This window comes from Ramularia collo-cygni (assembly GCF_900074925.1).
Source record: "Ramularia collo-cygni strain URUG2 genome assembly, contig: RCC_scaffold14, whole genome shotgun sequence".
Taxonomy (NCBI): Eukaryota; Fungi; Ascomycota; class Dothideomycetes; order Mycosphaerellales; family Mycosphaerellaceae; genus Ramularia; species Ramularia collo-cygni.
In genome coordinates, this window is record NW_019716268.1 from 498,504 (window position 1) to 511,432 (window position 12,929).

At 50.9% G+C, this 12,929-nt stretch overlaps 7 protein-coding genes; 4 read left to right on the forward strand and 3 right to left on the reverse strand.

Moving 5' to 3' along the window:
• Positions 1–2,004: 2,004 nt before the first annotated feature.
• On the reverse strand, positions 2,005–2,904 carry RCC_08494 (probable prohibitin; the record flags this gene model as incomplete). XM_023773744.1 has 2 exons in its annotated part: positions 2,005–2,529; positions 2,581–2,904. 2 exons carry the CDS (start codon positions 2,902–2,904, stop codon positions 2,005–2,007), a joined length of 849 nt encoding a protein of 282 aa, XP_023629512.1.
• Positions 2,905–3,152: 248 nt separating this feature from the next.
• RCC_08495 (probable ubiquinol--cytochrome-c reductase chain VIII) lies at positions 3,153–3,636 on the forward strand (the record flags this gene model as incomplete). XM_023773745.1 has 3 exons in its annotated part: positions 3,153–3,231; positions 3,311–3,488; positions 3,582–3,636. The coding sequence occupies 3 exons, from the start codon at positions 3,153–3,155 to the stop codon at positions 3,634–3,636; spliced, it is 312 nt and encodes a 103-aa protein (XP_023629513.1).
• A 263-nt stretch (positions 3,637–3,899) lies between these two features.
• Positions 3,900–4,777, reverse strand: RCC_08496 (probable NNT1 Putative nicotinamide N-methyltransferase, has a role in rDNA silencing and in lifespan determination; the record flags this gene model as incomplete). XM_023773746.1 has 3 exons in its annotated part: positions 3,900–3,971; positions 4,025–4,576; positions 4,631–4,777. 3 exons carry the CDS (start codon positions 4,775–4,777, stop codon positions 3,900–3,902), a joined length of 771 nt encoding a protein of 256 aa, XP_023629514.1.
• Positions 4,778–5,509: 732 nt separating this feature from the next.
• Positions 5,510–7,030, forward strand: RCC_08497 (uncharacterized protein; the record flags this gene model as incomplete). The annotated part of the gene is made up of 1 exon (XM_023773747.1): positions 5,510–7,030. The coding sequence occupies one exon, from the start codon at positions 5,510–5,512 to the stop codon at positions 7,028–7,030; it is 1,521 nt and encodes a 506-aa protein (XP_023629515.1).
• Positions 7,031–7,074: 44 nt separating this feature from the next.
• RCC_08498 (related to Protein kti12) lies at positions 7,075–8,130 on the reverse strand (the record flags this gene model as incomplete). XM_023773748.1 has 3 exons in its annotated part: positions 7,075–7,934; positions 8,043–8,061; positions 8,125–8,130. 3 exons carry the CDS (start codon positions 8,128–8,130, stop codon positions 7,075–7,077), a joined length of 885 nt encoding a protein of 294 aa, XP_023629516.1.
• A 1,116-nt stretch (positions 8,131–9,246) lies between these two features.
• RCC_08499 (uncharacterized protein) lies at positions 9,247–9,555 on the forward strand (the record flags this gene model as incomplete). The annotated part of the gene is made up of 1 exon (XM_023773749.1): positions 9,247–9,555. One exon carries the CDS (start codon positions 9,247–9,249, stop codon positions 9,553–9,555), a length of 309 nt encoding a protein of 102 aa, XP_023629517.1.
• A 1,340-nt stretch (positions 9,556–10,895) lies between these two features.
• Positions 10,896–11,946, forward strand: RCC_08500 (related to putative snare protein syn; the record flags this gene model as incomplete). XM_023773750.1 has 2 exons in its annotated part: positions 10,896–11,123; positions 11,191–11,946. 2 exons carry the CDS (start codon positions 10,896–10,898, stop codon positions 11,944–11,946), a joined length of 984 nt encoding a protein of 327 aa, XP_023629518.1.
• Between the last annotated feature and the right edge of the window lie 983 nt (positions 11,947–12,929).

Genomic DNA, 12,929 nt, shown 5'->3' on the forward strand with positions numbered 1-12,929 from the left:
ATGAGGGCGCCCCATTCGCAATTTAAAAACTAGCTCCACACCTCAAAAACAAAGCTCCTATCAAAGCCCCTCGAACCATTTCAATGCGATGAATGGAAAACACATGATGCCTTTCAACTTGCAATTCTCGACATTATACAGACACACGCGGCAGCACTTCGCCGTTGTTTATACATTTTCGTGACAGTGTCTGTCGTTCAGAACGTGGAGCCAGCGAAGAAGCCAACCAAAACTTGKACCACATCGGCTCAAGTGACCTTGCCGCGCGAGAGATTGTCCAAATGTAGAAGCGCGCCTATTCTCCCATCCGAGCCTCTGCTCTCTCGCTCTGGCAGCACAGACGACGCGGAAATGTCAAGACAACCACAGCGAGTACACGGCGACCACCGCAGCAGCGGAACATGTCTTTCCTGAAGTGTACCTTGCAGAAACTGTGGAGATGGCTGTACCTGAATTTAGTGCAAACTCTAGTAGACAGTAGTGGGCCGACACAAGAGCTTGTCACAATGCTTATTTCACTCCAGGCCCTTCCATTCCAGGAACTCATCACAACAAATAACAAACAGCTCTGCGTGAATGCAGATCACGCTTCCAGCATGATGCCGTGATGTTGGTATCATAGCCAACGAGATGTCAATATCACTGCGTGTGTACATAGGTAACAAGACCGTTGCCTTGACAAGCTTCTTGACAGTTTGTTCACTCATGAGTCAAGTCACTTGGTTCACGCCGATCTGAAGGAATGTCACGCGGTCGCGTGTCTATGCATTGCTTGGCCAAACCGCACGCAGCAATACTCAGCCATCCGTGCTTCAACACTGCTGCCGTCTGCCACTCTGCGCGTAGTAGAGAGCGATACTGGAATCATGCCATCAGAATTGGACAACTTCAATCGACACCGCCGCAAGACTGTTGCGCGGTCCATTGGAACGCTAGCCTGCCTCTTCTCAGCTATCCGTGGATAACGTTTACACTGTCTCTCCAGGAAAAGAAGGCAAACAGGCCAGTCTCTGATGACGATTCTCCGAACGCGAGTACTAGGACGGCATAGGTGTTTCTTTCATCATTTCTCTCACGAAAAGGACAATTAGAACCTTCTCTCACTATGTTCCACTAAGCGACTGAATGATTCTCAGAGTAATAATGATAGCGAGTCTGCCGGCCTCTGCAAACGAGCTGCCGTCCTTTGAAACGAGCACGCGGTATGTCTTTTAATCGATCCACCTCTTCCGATGTACCATCCTTTTACACTCTCAAAGCGTTCACTTCTCCCTTTTCCTTTTAAGCATATCGAACCAAGATGACTCCCATCGCCGGGCTCTCTCGCAGTCTTCAGCCCAACTCAACCGTTTAGCAGACGCGCTCCGAGTATAGCATACCCATCACAAGAATCATCGATGACCAGAATCTCAAATTTGTAAAATTGCGCCCCTCTCGATGAACACATTCTTCATATAGAAAGCAAAGTCTGCAGCTTCAAGACTCGCTTTAAAGTAACAATACCTTTTGATAAATTCAATTCGAAAGGATCGATATCGGACAGTGGTTCTGTCTGAGATATATCACTGACATCCTAACGAGGCTCGAGCATATGAAGCTCGCGTGAAGGGGGGAAGACACGCTTYGCATTATTGGCATGTTACCTTTGCGCGGCATGTGAGGATGCAGTGAACGACGGGTCCCGCAAGAATTAAAGACCGTCAAGGTCCAGGCGTGTTCATTGTCTCTTAAATCATGCTGCTGCGAGGACTCCTGTGGCCCAATAACCATATATTGGGCAACCTCGTTTCTCTCACAGGATGCTCTGCGTCAGCATGATCCTTCGTCACTGCAAAGGGATGCACTGCGCGAAAAGAGTGAAGTCTGCAGATTATCATTTCTGAGAAGAGTACTTTCACGCTCATTTCTGTCCCTCGTTGCGTTTTACCAGCCCATGTCGCTCGCTCATAATATATTTACAGTCGAGAGGCCCACCGTGTCACGTCCAACCTCCTCCACAATCGATTACGACCTCAATCCCAGCAGGAAGCTGCCTTTGCCACCACCACTTCCGCCATCGCTTCCACCACCGGGGAGGTAGGTCACGTTCGGGTTGTTGGCCAGCATTTGGGCAACATCCTTCTGCGTCTCGATTCTTCGAATCTGAATCAAACCGTCACCACTCTTTGCCACTGCTCTCGAGATCACGTCTGCAGCCTCGGATTCACCCTCTGCGCGGATAACGCTTGCCTGTCGCTCCTGCTCTGCCTTTTCGACGATAAATCTCGCACGCTCAGCCTCCTGCTGTGCAATCTGCTTCTCCTCGACGGCCTTGGTGAATTCACGTCCAAAGGTCATGTGTGTGATGCTGACGTCCTCGAGGGCAATGTTGAACTCGGATGCACGCTTCAACAAGTCGGCGCGGATTCGGTTGGAGACTGCCTCACGCTGGGTGATGAGCTCGGCGGCATCGAATTGTGCAACAATGGCCTTGAGGACTTCGTTTCCGATGGATGGGAGGACACGCTCATCGTAGTCTTGGCCAAGATTCTAGCATTGCATTAGCCACATGTATACGCGAATCTCTATCAATACAATTACTTGGTAGATCTTGGGCAACTGCTGGACCTCCGGACGATGTAGCACTCGCAGAGTCAAGCTGACCATCTGCATGTCCTTGCTTCCGGTGGTGGTGCTGATGTTGCGCGGTCGGGTTCGCACATCGAATGTAATGGCCTTTTGCAACCAGGGAACGAGGAAGTGTGTTCCTTCGCTCTGAACCTGGTCGGAAACTCCACGAAGTCGGTCGAAGATCACTGCGCGGGTGCCGCCCTTGACATCGTAGATGGAAGCGGATGCCAGCGAAAAGGCCGCAGTGGCGGGAATGGCCCACTTGTAGATTGATCCGAGGGTTTGTTGCGCCATCTTGGTGGAGGAGTTGAAGGAGATGGACGGTGGAAGAGGTGGGAGGGGAAGTGATGGCAGCTTCGATGGCAGCTTCGATGATCCAATGAAGTCGAACGCGCGTGGCTGACCACATTTCACGCTAAGAGGCTTTCAATCGTGCTTCACCATTGAATACCACATTTACAACACCGTCTTCCGCATCGACACTGCCTGCGCATACCCTCCGACACCACCATCATATACTCCTCGTCTAGCACATCAACAAAATGAGACCTTCACAGATGCTCCGCGGGGTCAAGCACCCAGGAGGCCTCAACTTGCACATCGGTCCATGGGGCAATTCCGGTATGTCCACCGCACGCTGACGGGGCTCTCGATCAGCGACTGCACGAGGACAAGTACTAATGGAGTATCGTTGGAATAGGATGTCAGCCTCAGAAGGGCATTACCCAGTACGGTCTTGCTCAGAACCGACAGAACCCTCTTGCGGGAACCGCCAACGCCGCCGTCTTCAACACCTTCCGACGCACGCGCAACCAGATCCTTTACTGGGCTGTGCCGATGGTTATCGCATACGAGATCATGGAGTGGGCTATTGAAAGGTGGGTACAATAGGAGAAGAATGCCGGGAGACAACGCCGCTCTTGATGCATGCGGTCTATTCCACACAGCACCCATAGCTAACACAAACGCAGAAACGAGTACCTGAACTCCAAGGCAGGCCGCGCTGAGTTTGGCGACGAAGTTTAAGCGATGTTTTTGAGCGATGAGGCTGGTAGTTGTGTATATTACAGCATCACAGAAGGTTGCACAGCTGTATAACAACACTGTTTCCGACATTGCAGGTCTCTCTTCTCGGTCTCCCTCTTCCTATCAGCCAGCAGAGTCTTCTCGGGTATAGACACTGTTTGTGTCATCAATCTCGACCCTGCGTTATTGACTTCACTCTATGTTCCAGCAAATCATGTCCGGTAGTTTGTCTCAAAATATACCTTCCCTATTTCACAACCTACTCAGCCAGTCTTCAGCGCTGCTTCCGACCACCTCAGCCGATAGGCAAATACCGTCCTCCGAAGTAACTCATCCTAGGAAAATGAAGGTCAACAAAGCAATCCCACCAGCAAGGCAGCAAACTTACTCCTGGATCTTCTTCAAACATCACCTTGTCCATTTCTACCTCCAAAATCTTCTCCACTGAGAAACCACCATCACGCGCCAGATCGAAGAACGCAAGGTCCTTTTCCAACAGCCATGGTCGGTACGGGGTGAAGAAGACCAAAGCCTGTGCATCACCATCCTTCTTGAGAGTCTGCTGTACGCTCGACACAAGTTTTGCGTGCTCGGAATGATTGAACAGCAGGTCTGCCAATATCAACACATCAAATCCTGCTTCTCGTTCACTTTCTGGCAGACGTGCTTTCAAATCCTCCGTCGATGCTCCCCATAAGTAGCCCGCCGCTTGACATGTTCGTGGCTCGGGTAGAATGGCACAATTCTTCTCAAGATTCTCAATCAGATCCGCATCAGGGTAGTCCGTCACCAGGACAGAGGATGCTCCGTTGAGGGCGCAGATTAGACTTGGTAGTCCTGCTCCTGCGCCGAGTTCAAGGACAGATCTCCCTTCTAGATCCTCCTTGTGAATCTCGAGATAATCTGCAATAGTTCGACCTGCGTTCCACAAAAAGTGGCCCTATCTCGTTGGTTGGTCATGTCGAATATGAAATTGTCGCATGCAAAGACCTACCCATAATGGATTATGTCCTACCAAGTTCAACTGCAATACCTTGCCTGCCAAAGTTTTGTGTTCGACCTTTGTCGGCTCCTTTTCTGGCTGGTAATAATCCTTGGGCTCCTGAAAGAGGTCCAACCCGTCGTCCTCCGTATCAGACATCAAGGTGTTTTGCCTCGGAAAAGGCCAGTTTCATCAGAATCCAAATCCAAATCCCCGAGACTGTCAAGTTGCCAGACCGCTCGTCAAGGACGCCCGGGGAAGTGGCTTGATGATATAGGTATCGTTGTCCAGCAAATTATCGCGTCGGCATTCTTCGCGATTTGCTGGTCGGAGGTTCGCACTTTGGAGGATCCACGCTCGGCCCGCACTCGTGCGTGGGTGCCTTTCTCCCTCACGAAGACGCCCTTGACAATTGTACCTTTGGTGGACTACCCAGCCAAACTCTTCCTCAAAGGCTCATCTGCCGCGGCTATCAAACTCAGAAATCCCTTGCATCTTTCTCCCTCACCAATCACCAGACGCAGTATGTGCCATCTCACCGGCGAAAGCGAATTATCGACACTCAAATCGAGACGGCGTCAGGGTCCGAATACTTGCTCACTGGGTGGAGACCCGGCACCAGGTGAGTCCGTCGTCGTTTTCTACCATGAATGTCCTCCTACATGCATGTTCCTGGACTACGTACGGCATGCCACGCTTGTGTTGGATCGTCTCACTAAATCATCTACCATCTACCATATGGTCGCGGGCCGTCTGGAACGACCCAAGTCTCCGGGCATTTGCATGAACCGGGTTTACCTGAATAGCCAGCCCAACGGATGCTGACATTCAATATTTCTCAGCTGAGGCGACACCGCTCACATTCCTGATCACGTGCCACTTACGGCAAGAATGGACCAAGAAAAACCATTCAAGACGATTGAAGTAATCGACTCTCGGACGAAACAAGTCTGTAAAGTGGCTTGCATGTCATGTATCCGAGGCCATCGAACAACTCAATGCGGCATTCCAGTCTGCCGAACCAAAGTCTTCTGGACGGTGAAACGACCCGGTCGACCTTCCAATTCATGCACTTGTCGATATGGAGCTACAGGCGGCTGCAAATGTGTCGTTGCAAAGTCAGCTTGCCCGCATAAAGCGAAGAAGGGTGAGAAGCGGACTGGAGAGTGTCGCTGTGATGAACAGGGACGGTATTGTTGTCTTCTGGAGCCGGAGCACTGGACAGCTCTGCATGCTCTGCAGAAGCCGACTGTGAACTTCTTTCCCACCAGAGAACTTCTCGACGAGAACCAAGCTGGCTCGAATTACACGTCTTCCGTTCCCCAAACTCCAACATATCCTCTAAGAAGCCCGCCATCTACGAATAGCGTTCCAAGAACTCCCATCAACACCATAAATAACGGCTATGGCAATTACCCATCAATGCAATCAAGCTCATTGACTCCGCGATTCGGTCTGATGGACGTTGGCGCACATCTGCAGCCCACACATTCTCACCTTCCCGACTTACTACCATGGGAGGGACATGCTCCACCCACCCCCCGAGAGATCRTTTTGCCACCCGTGTATGAAAGCGTGCAAGCCGAGCGAAGCTCCTGTTGCCAGCAATCAACCCCACAAACCCAGAGCATACATTCGCCACTGGAGCCCCGAACCCTCTCCTTTTCCCAGGCCAACTCTCTCCAAGATCTGTCATCCTATAACCACAGAGTCGACTCCGTTAGCCTCCCACCTACCCTACCACCAGTCTACGAAACACCCCCATTCGATTTCAGCAGAATGCAAGCACAATACTACGCCAACCAGTTCCCCAACGCCATGTGCCAGAGTTGCGGTCTTTCAGGATGTACATGCCGCAACTGTCCCCCGATCTTCCAGAATTTCGCCAGTACAAGTTGGGCGCAATGTTGTGGGAGGAAACACGCCATGGATATGCAACCGAGTAGTACCGCTCCCCCAGCAACGAAGATGTTGAGGAGGGAAGGGGATGACGGGGAAAGTTTGAGAGTACAGGCTGCTCCTCCTCCTCCTTCTCATCATGGATCTGCCGTGTCATCGTATTTGCCGCCGGAAAGCTTGTTTGGGGGAAACGGACAATACTCCGAAACATTCCCCACCAACCTGGATGCGCATCATCATCAACCTCGGCCGCCGAATCTTCATTCTTCTCACCAACCGTCGGGATTTGACGCTTTTGATTTGGACTCCGAGTTGCTGATACCGGATACAGGACAGCATTTGGATATTAGCGAGTTTCTTTTGTCGGATTTGGATCGTGGGAGGAGTGAGGCTGCAGGGAGAGGGGAAGGGGGAAATGATCGTGGAGCAGAGGGCATCTGCGATACTGGAGATGGAAGGGATAGGGTGGAAGATCAAGGAGGTGGAGGAGGAGGAGGATGTTGTTGTCGATGACCCTTGCTTGCATCTTTGCATGAATGAACTTGCATCCAGCATTCTCAGCTCTGAAAGGAATCATTCAGGTAGTCTATGAATAGATCCCTGATGCGACTCTTCCCCAGCGTATGCTGACGATTCAAATTGATGAATTGCCTCCTCAATCTCTGTAATTGTGGGAGAGAGGGAGTGCTGACAGGGAGTGATATCACCAGCTCGGAATCCGGGACGGGAATCTCCCCGCCTCCCTCTCCGGAATGATCTTGCTGCCAGCCCGTAATCAACCCAATGACATCTGATGTCGTCTTGTCGAGTTCATACAGATAGTCCTGCTCCGCGGCGGGCTTGAGGACCGTTGCAAGATTCTGCCTCACGACTTTCTGCTTCCCATCCGACCCGATCAGAGCCTCCCAAATCGCCTCATTCGGAGGCTCTGCATCTTCCACGGGAAGTGTAAAGAGTGGTGCATCCCATCGACTCATGCCATTCGGTTCCTCGTATCGGAAAATCAAATTCTCGAAAACTTCCGGGGCGTAAGAAGGAGTGGAATCTTGATTTTGATTATTATCATTCCACTCTCGGCATTGCGCGGCTTGCGTCCCAACATGCACGACGCAATTCGTCGTTTGCATGGCTTTTGCTTCACAATACAATTGATAGCGGAAACCTTTAATGTAATTCATGCCATCTGCCACGACGATTGTATCCTGAGATAGGTGACGTTTGATGGCCGAGGAGAATGTCGCTCGGGCATCTTTTTCGGGTCGGGCTGCGGCGTAGACATCTCGCGACAGGCCGAGATTATCATCGTTGATGTGAATGATTTTCAAGCGTTTGACTCGTGGTTCTGTGGAGGTGGCAATCTTTTGCTGGAAATAATTAATGATTTGATGGCTTCTGGTTGTTTTGCCACTGGAGGGATCTTTTGCGAATCAAATGGTCAGCACGTGTTTGGGGTTGTGTTGGAGAGATCGGCATCTGCAGGCATTGTTTTTTTTTTCTTTTCATGCACAGGAGAAGCTTGACGTACAACCGGAGATCAGTATCAACTGTGAGCCGCGTCAGTGAGACCCAGCCCTCTCTCTTCTCCACCGGGCAGTCGTCATACTCACAGGCATCTTGTTCCTAGTGTGTTTTGGCACTGACAGGGCGGATAAAGTCGAATTGGCAAAGGCCGACGGTGGTTGAAAGGATGATGATGTGATGTCGGATGAGTGGAGGAGACGACGACGAAACAGGAAAGCCGGTAGAAGGTTGCTTGGTGCCTTCTTCCCCAGATTTCACTTTCGCCAGCTCGCCTCGCCAACGTGCAGGGCTTTTTGGGGCTCCGCAAAGGTCGAAGCAACAAGCGTTATCTGTTTAGCCTGCCATGCATGGGCTGGCTGGGCCGGATGATTTCACCTTGCGAGGTGAAGTTGCCTAACCGGGCTTAGAGGCATGTCCTTCGTCCAACAATGATGACAATCCCCAGACCACAAACGTCTCGAGCCGAGTGGGAAATGTATGTCCGAGGCCTCCGTCCCACCGTCACACAAGACAAGTGAGGCGAGGCGTGTGCTCGTGTGAAAAAAAGTCGCCGCAATTTCAGCCGTGGATCGGCCGGGAATACCCTACTCCATTAAAAACGGCGTTGCCTTGCCTTGCATCAACCTCGGCGAGGATTGGCTCTTGTAATCGTCTCACACTCCTGCCAGCCTGATTCTTGCACAGAAACTGAAGGAAAAACTCTTCTTGGTGCGACGTATACCACTTTTGTCCGACGTCGTGCGATCGATCAAACCCTCGAGTCTTCGCTGCAGTGGACAGGCTTTCCGCCATCCGTACCAAGCGACTCAATTCTATAAGACCGAGTTATTCCGAACGAGCAAGCTATACTACGACTGATTCAGGATCTCTCCGAGAGGCGGCTGCTTTGTTCTTGAAAACTCACGAGAGAGTCCTTTCCTCTTATCTTTCAACCCAAATCGAATATCTGTCTTCGATTGTCGCGTACGAAACAGCTTCACACCTGCACAAAAGACAATCGAAACCGAAACGTCAAACACCGAAACGATCAATCCCAAAACCCATCCACACCAAACCGAACAATGGATTCCAGACAATCAAGACAACAGCGTCCACCGCCATTCACCTACCCACAACAAGCACACCAACATTCCACCTACGCATCTTCAACACCATCCTCCAGCTCAGTCGCATCACTCTCCTCATCCGCCGGCTCACAATCCTCCCACATGTCGGCACCACTACCCTCACCCTCTGCCAACCATGCGCCAATGCAGTACTTTCCCTCCATGACGGGACATCAGCAACATCTGCCACCTACTTCGCATCCTTTGCAGCAAGCACAACAACAACACCAGCAGCAACAGCAGCAACCAGCAGGAGCTTCAACTTCGATGGCATTTGTGGGCCAAAGAGGAGATGGTGGAGGAGTGCCTTCGACTGCGCCGTTCCTAAACGACTTCAATCTCCTGGCAGAAGCGGCAAAGAGGGCGCAAATGGCGTGTCTATCGAGAGATCTGGGCGACATTGGCTTGTGATGTGATGAGTGAGGGAGGGAGTGAGTAAAAGGGATAGTGATTGGTGATTGGTGTGGGTTTTTCTTTGAATTGGAATCGTTTGAAGCGGAAGATACCTACTACTACTTCGGGTAGATAACGAAGGCATGTCTTGAGAGCGATATTTCTGTTTCTTTGGGCGGCGAGAATTTTGTGGGTGCGGATGGAATATGCCCAATTGAGGTTGAACAGAGCTTCTTTGTAGTAGTGGAGAGGGCTAGGAATAGAGCCAGACAGAGCTTTTGCCTAGCTCTACAGGATGGTTTTGTTAGGGGACCATTCAAAGTTTTTGACGAATGATGCACAATGTATACATCTCCTCCCCTCAACTTTCGGCGTACATCCAAGGAGGTAGAAAAGTTGGAGTTGTTGGCTGCCATCATGGGGAGTCGAGCAATATGTATCTATAGACGCAAAAGAAGGCAGCCTTATAGAGAGTCCAAGGTCTTAGTAAGGTACCATCGAAGCATCACATCCTGCATAAGATTCAAGCCTAAGATAGGCTGTGACGGCGGAGGTCAAATGTCTGGTTCCCTGATGGTTTGATGATTGGGGAACCACGTGGGTTATGTGACGTCTGTGCTGTGCATTGACAAGAGTTCCCTGTGCCGACAAGAAAATCTGGGGCTGAAGAATCCACATCACCTTCAATGGATTGATTGACGGATTGATAGGAGCTCGTGCAAAAGGCAAGGATCGTTGATTGGTTCAATAAGGGTCTTGGTTGACTTGTTGTTGTTGTGAATGGTTATCTGCCGGATCGTTGTTGGGATGTTCCAAGATTGATGGACGTTGTGATGATCTAATCCCATCCACGCATTGGCATTGGCTTGAGGTGCCTTGTACCTTGGTTCAACGTGCGAGGGCCAGCGGCCGAGATGGAAGAGCAGACAAGGAGAGAAAGATGAATTTACGGGAAGAGAAGGGGATTATTGTTGTATCTCCAGGAGCCGGACAAGCAACAGCTCCTCTTCCCTTCTCACCACCACCACCACCACAACTTCCATTCACTCATTGATCCGCGACATTTCCATGACACATTCCAGCGTTATTCCACGATCTGATCGGATCTATCACTTGTGACGTCGGCGATCATATACTCTTCCATCCCCACGCCAATCAAAGCATACAAAGCATCAACGTCGCTTATACCTACTAGCGCCGCTAACCTACCTTGAGCCTCCCCGTCCGATCAATCTCATTGTACAGCCACCCGACCTCGTACTCTCCCTCTAACGTTCGTTCCTGCCTCGCACCTGCACGTACGCACGCACGCGCATCCCGGATACTTGATCGAGCGACGGGAGGTATTGCCAGCGTCCATGTCGTCCTACACCAATCAATACTCGGGCTACTCCGGCAACCCGTATGAGAGCGAGCAGCAGCAGGTCGGCGGGTATGGCGCCTCGAACCCCTACGGCGCAAGCGGAGGAAATGTTCAAGACACGGGCGCGAACACATACGACACGACGGGTTCTGCTCCCGCCGTACAATACGTTCAGCCTGGTCCGAGTGTGCTGAGCAACACCGACTTTCTCGGTCGCGTAGAGGTGTGTATGCGCGCGACATGCAATCCCAGCAACTCAACATCCACCCCTCTAACACAATCCAACCCAGGCCGTCAAAGCAGACATTCGCACCCTCACCACCCACGTCTCGCAAATCGCCGCCGCACACCAGCGCACCCTCTCCACCCCCGACAATGCTTCCTCGGCGCAGCTGGAATCCATGGTCACGCAAACCCAAGTCCTCAACACTTCCGTCAAAGATCAGATCAAATTCCTCGAGATCGATGCGGCGCGTAGCAGAGACAACCAGGTCAAAAATACTCAAGTCGGACAATTAAAGACCAGCTTCACCAAGCAACTGCAGGAATACCGACTGGAAGAAGCAAACTACGAGAAGCGTTACCGTGAGCAAATCGCCCGCCAATACCGAATCGTCAATCCGGACGCCACAGAAGCCGAGGTACAGGAGGCCTCCCAGGCAGATTGGGGCAACGAGGGTGTCTTTCAAACGGCATTGAAATCCAACCGTTCAGCAACAGCCAGCACAGTCCTCGGATCAGTTCGCGCTCGGCATAATGACATCCAAAAGATTGAAAAGACGATGCTTGAACTGCAACAATTGATGGAAGACCTCGCGACGGCAGTGGTGTTGCAAGACGAGCCCATTGCCGCCGCCGAAGTCTCCACCGGAAACGTCAAAACAGACACGGAAGCCGGAAATGTACATCTCGACAAGGGCATCAAATCGGCGCGAAATGCACGGAAGATGAAGTGGTGGTGCTTCTGGATCTGTGTGGCGATAGTCATCATTTTGGCGCTCGTGCTGGGATTGTATTTTGGTTTGAATGCCAATAATAAGAAGTAGTAAGAAGGGAATGGAAGGGATGGATGTATGATGGTGTGGAAAGTGGAGGTGCACTCCTTCCGCGGAGAAAGTGGATGGATGAATCTTTCTCTGGTCTTCAGGGGAAGGAGGTTCTTTTTCTTTAATAATGTCTTATTTTTGATGCTGGGTGGTGTGATGGGTGGATAGGTCGGAAAAAAAATTGAAAGGGGAGTGTTCGAAGTCACTACTGTTGTCTGTTGCCTCAGGCATCGCAAGGTTCGTCCAGCACAGCGGATATCGGATGGATGGATGGATGGATGGGTAAGATATTCCGGGACACGCCCTCCTTTTCACGTTAATGTTCACCTGCATGGMTCGACAGGACCCTCTTGTTTGCATAACCCTTTCCCTAGCCAGGGCATTTCGCGATGACKATGGAGAAACCGGGGTATGTATTTGAGTTCTTCTTCTTTTGCCTGCGAGTGAAGCGACTGATGGACCATTCATTTTTTCTCCTTCTTTCTTTCTTTTTTGTCTTTTCACATCTGACCCATGGTGTGCGTAGTCACCTCATCACTGGTAATGAAGACTCGTGTACGTGTCTTCAAAAGGCGAAATCATTCCTTGTCGGAGGAAGAGAAGGAGGAGGAGGAGGAGGAGGAGGAGGAGTAGGGGTTTCACATGGCGCTCGCTATTTGGTAGAAGGATACAGGCACCCACGCATTAGAGGTCCCACGGCCTTATTTGCTTGATTTCAACCCATGTTTTCTTTGAAGATCTCACAATAAACTTCCTTTTGGACGCTTGGGAAACAGGGCGGAATAGAAAATATCGAATATGCTATACTACCTACCTGCTGAGGAAGGGATGGATGGTATCTTGTTATTTGGGAGAAAGAAAAGCTCGAAACCTCGAATCCGAGTGCAGTTCAAGCAAGCAAGCTATAGAGAAACTCGTCGCAAGGAGATGAAGTTGGATGGGCTGGGAGAACTCTTTCTACCTTTTTATGGGAGACAAATCTT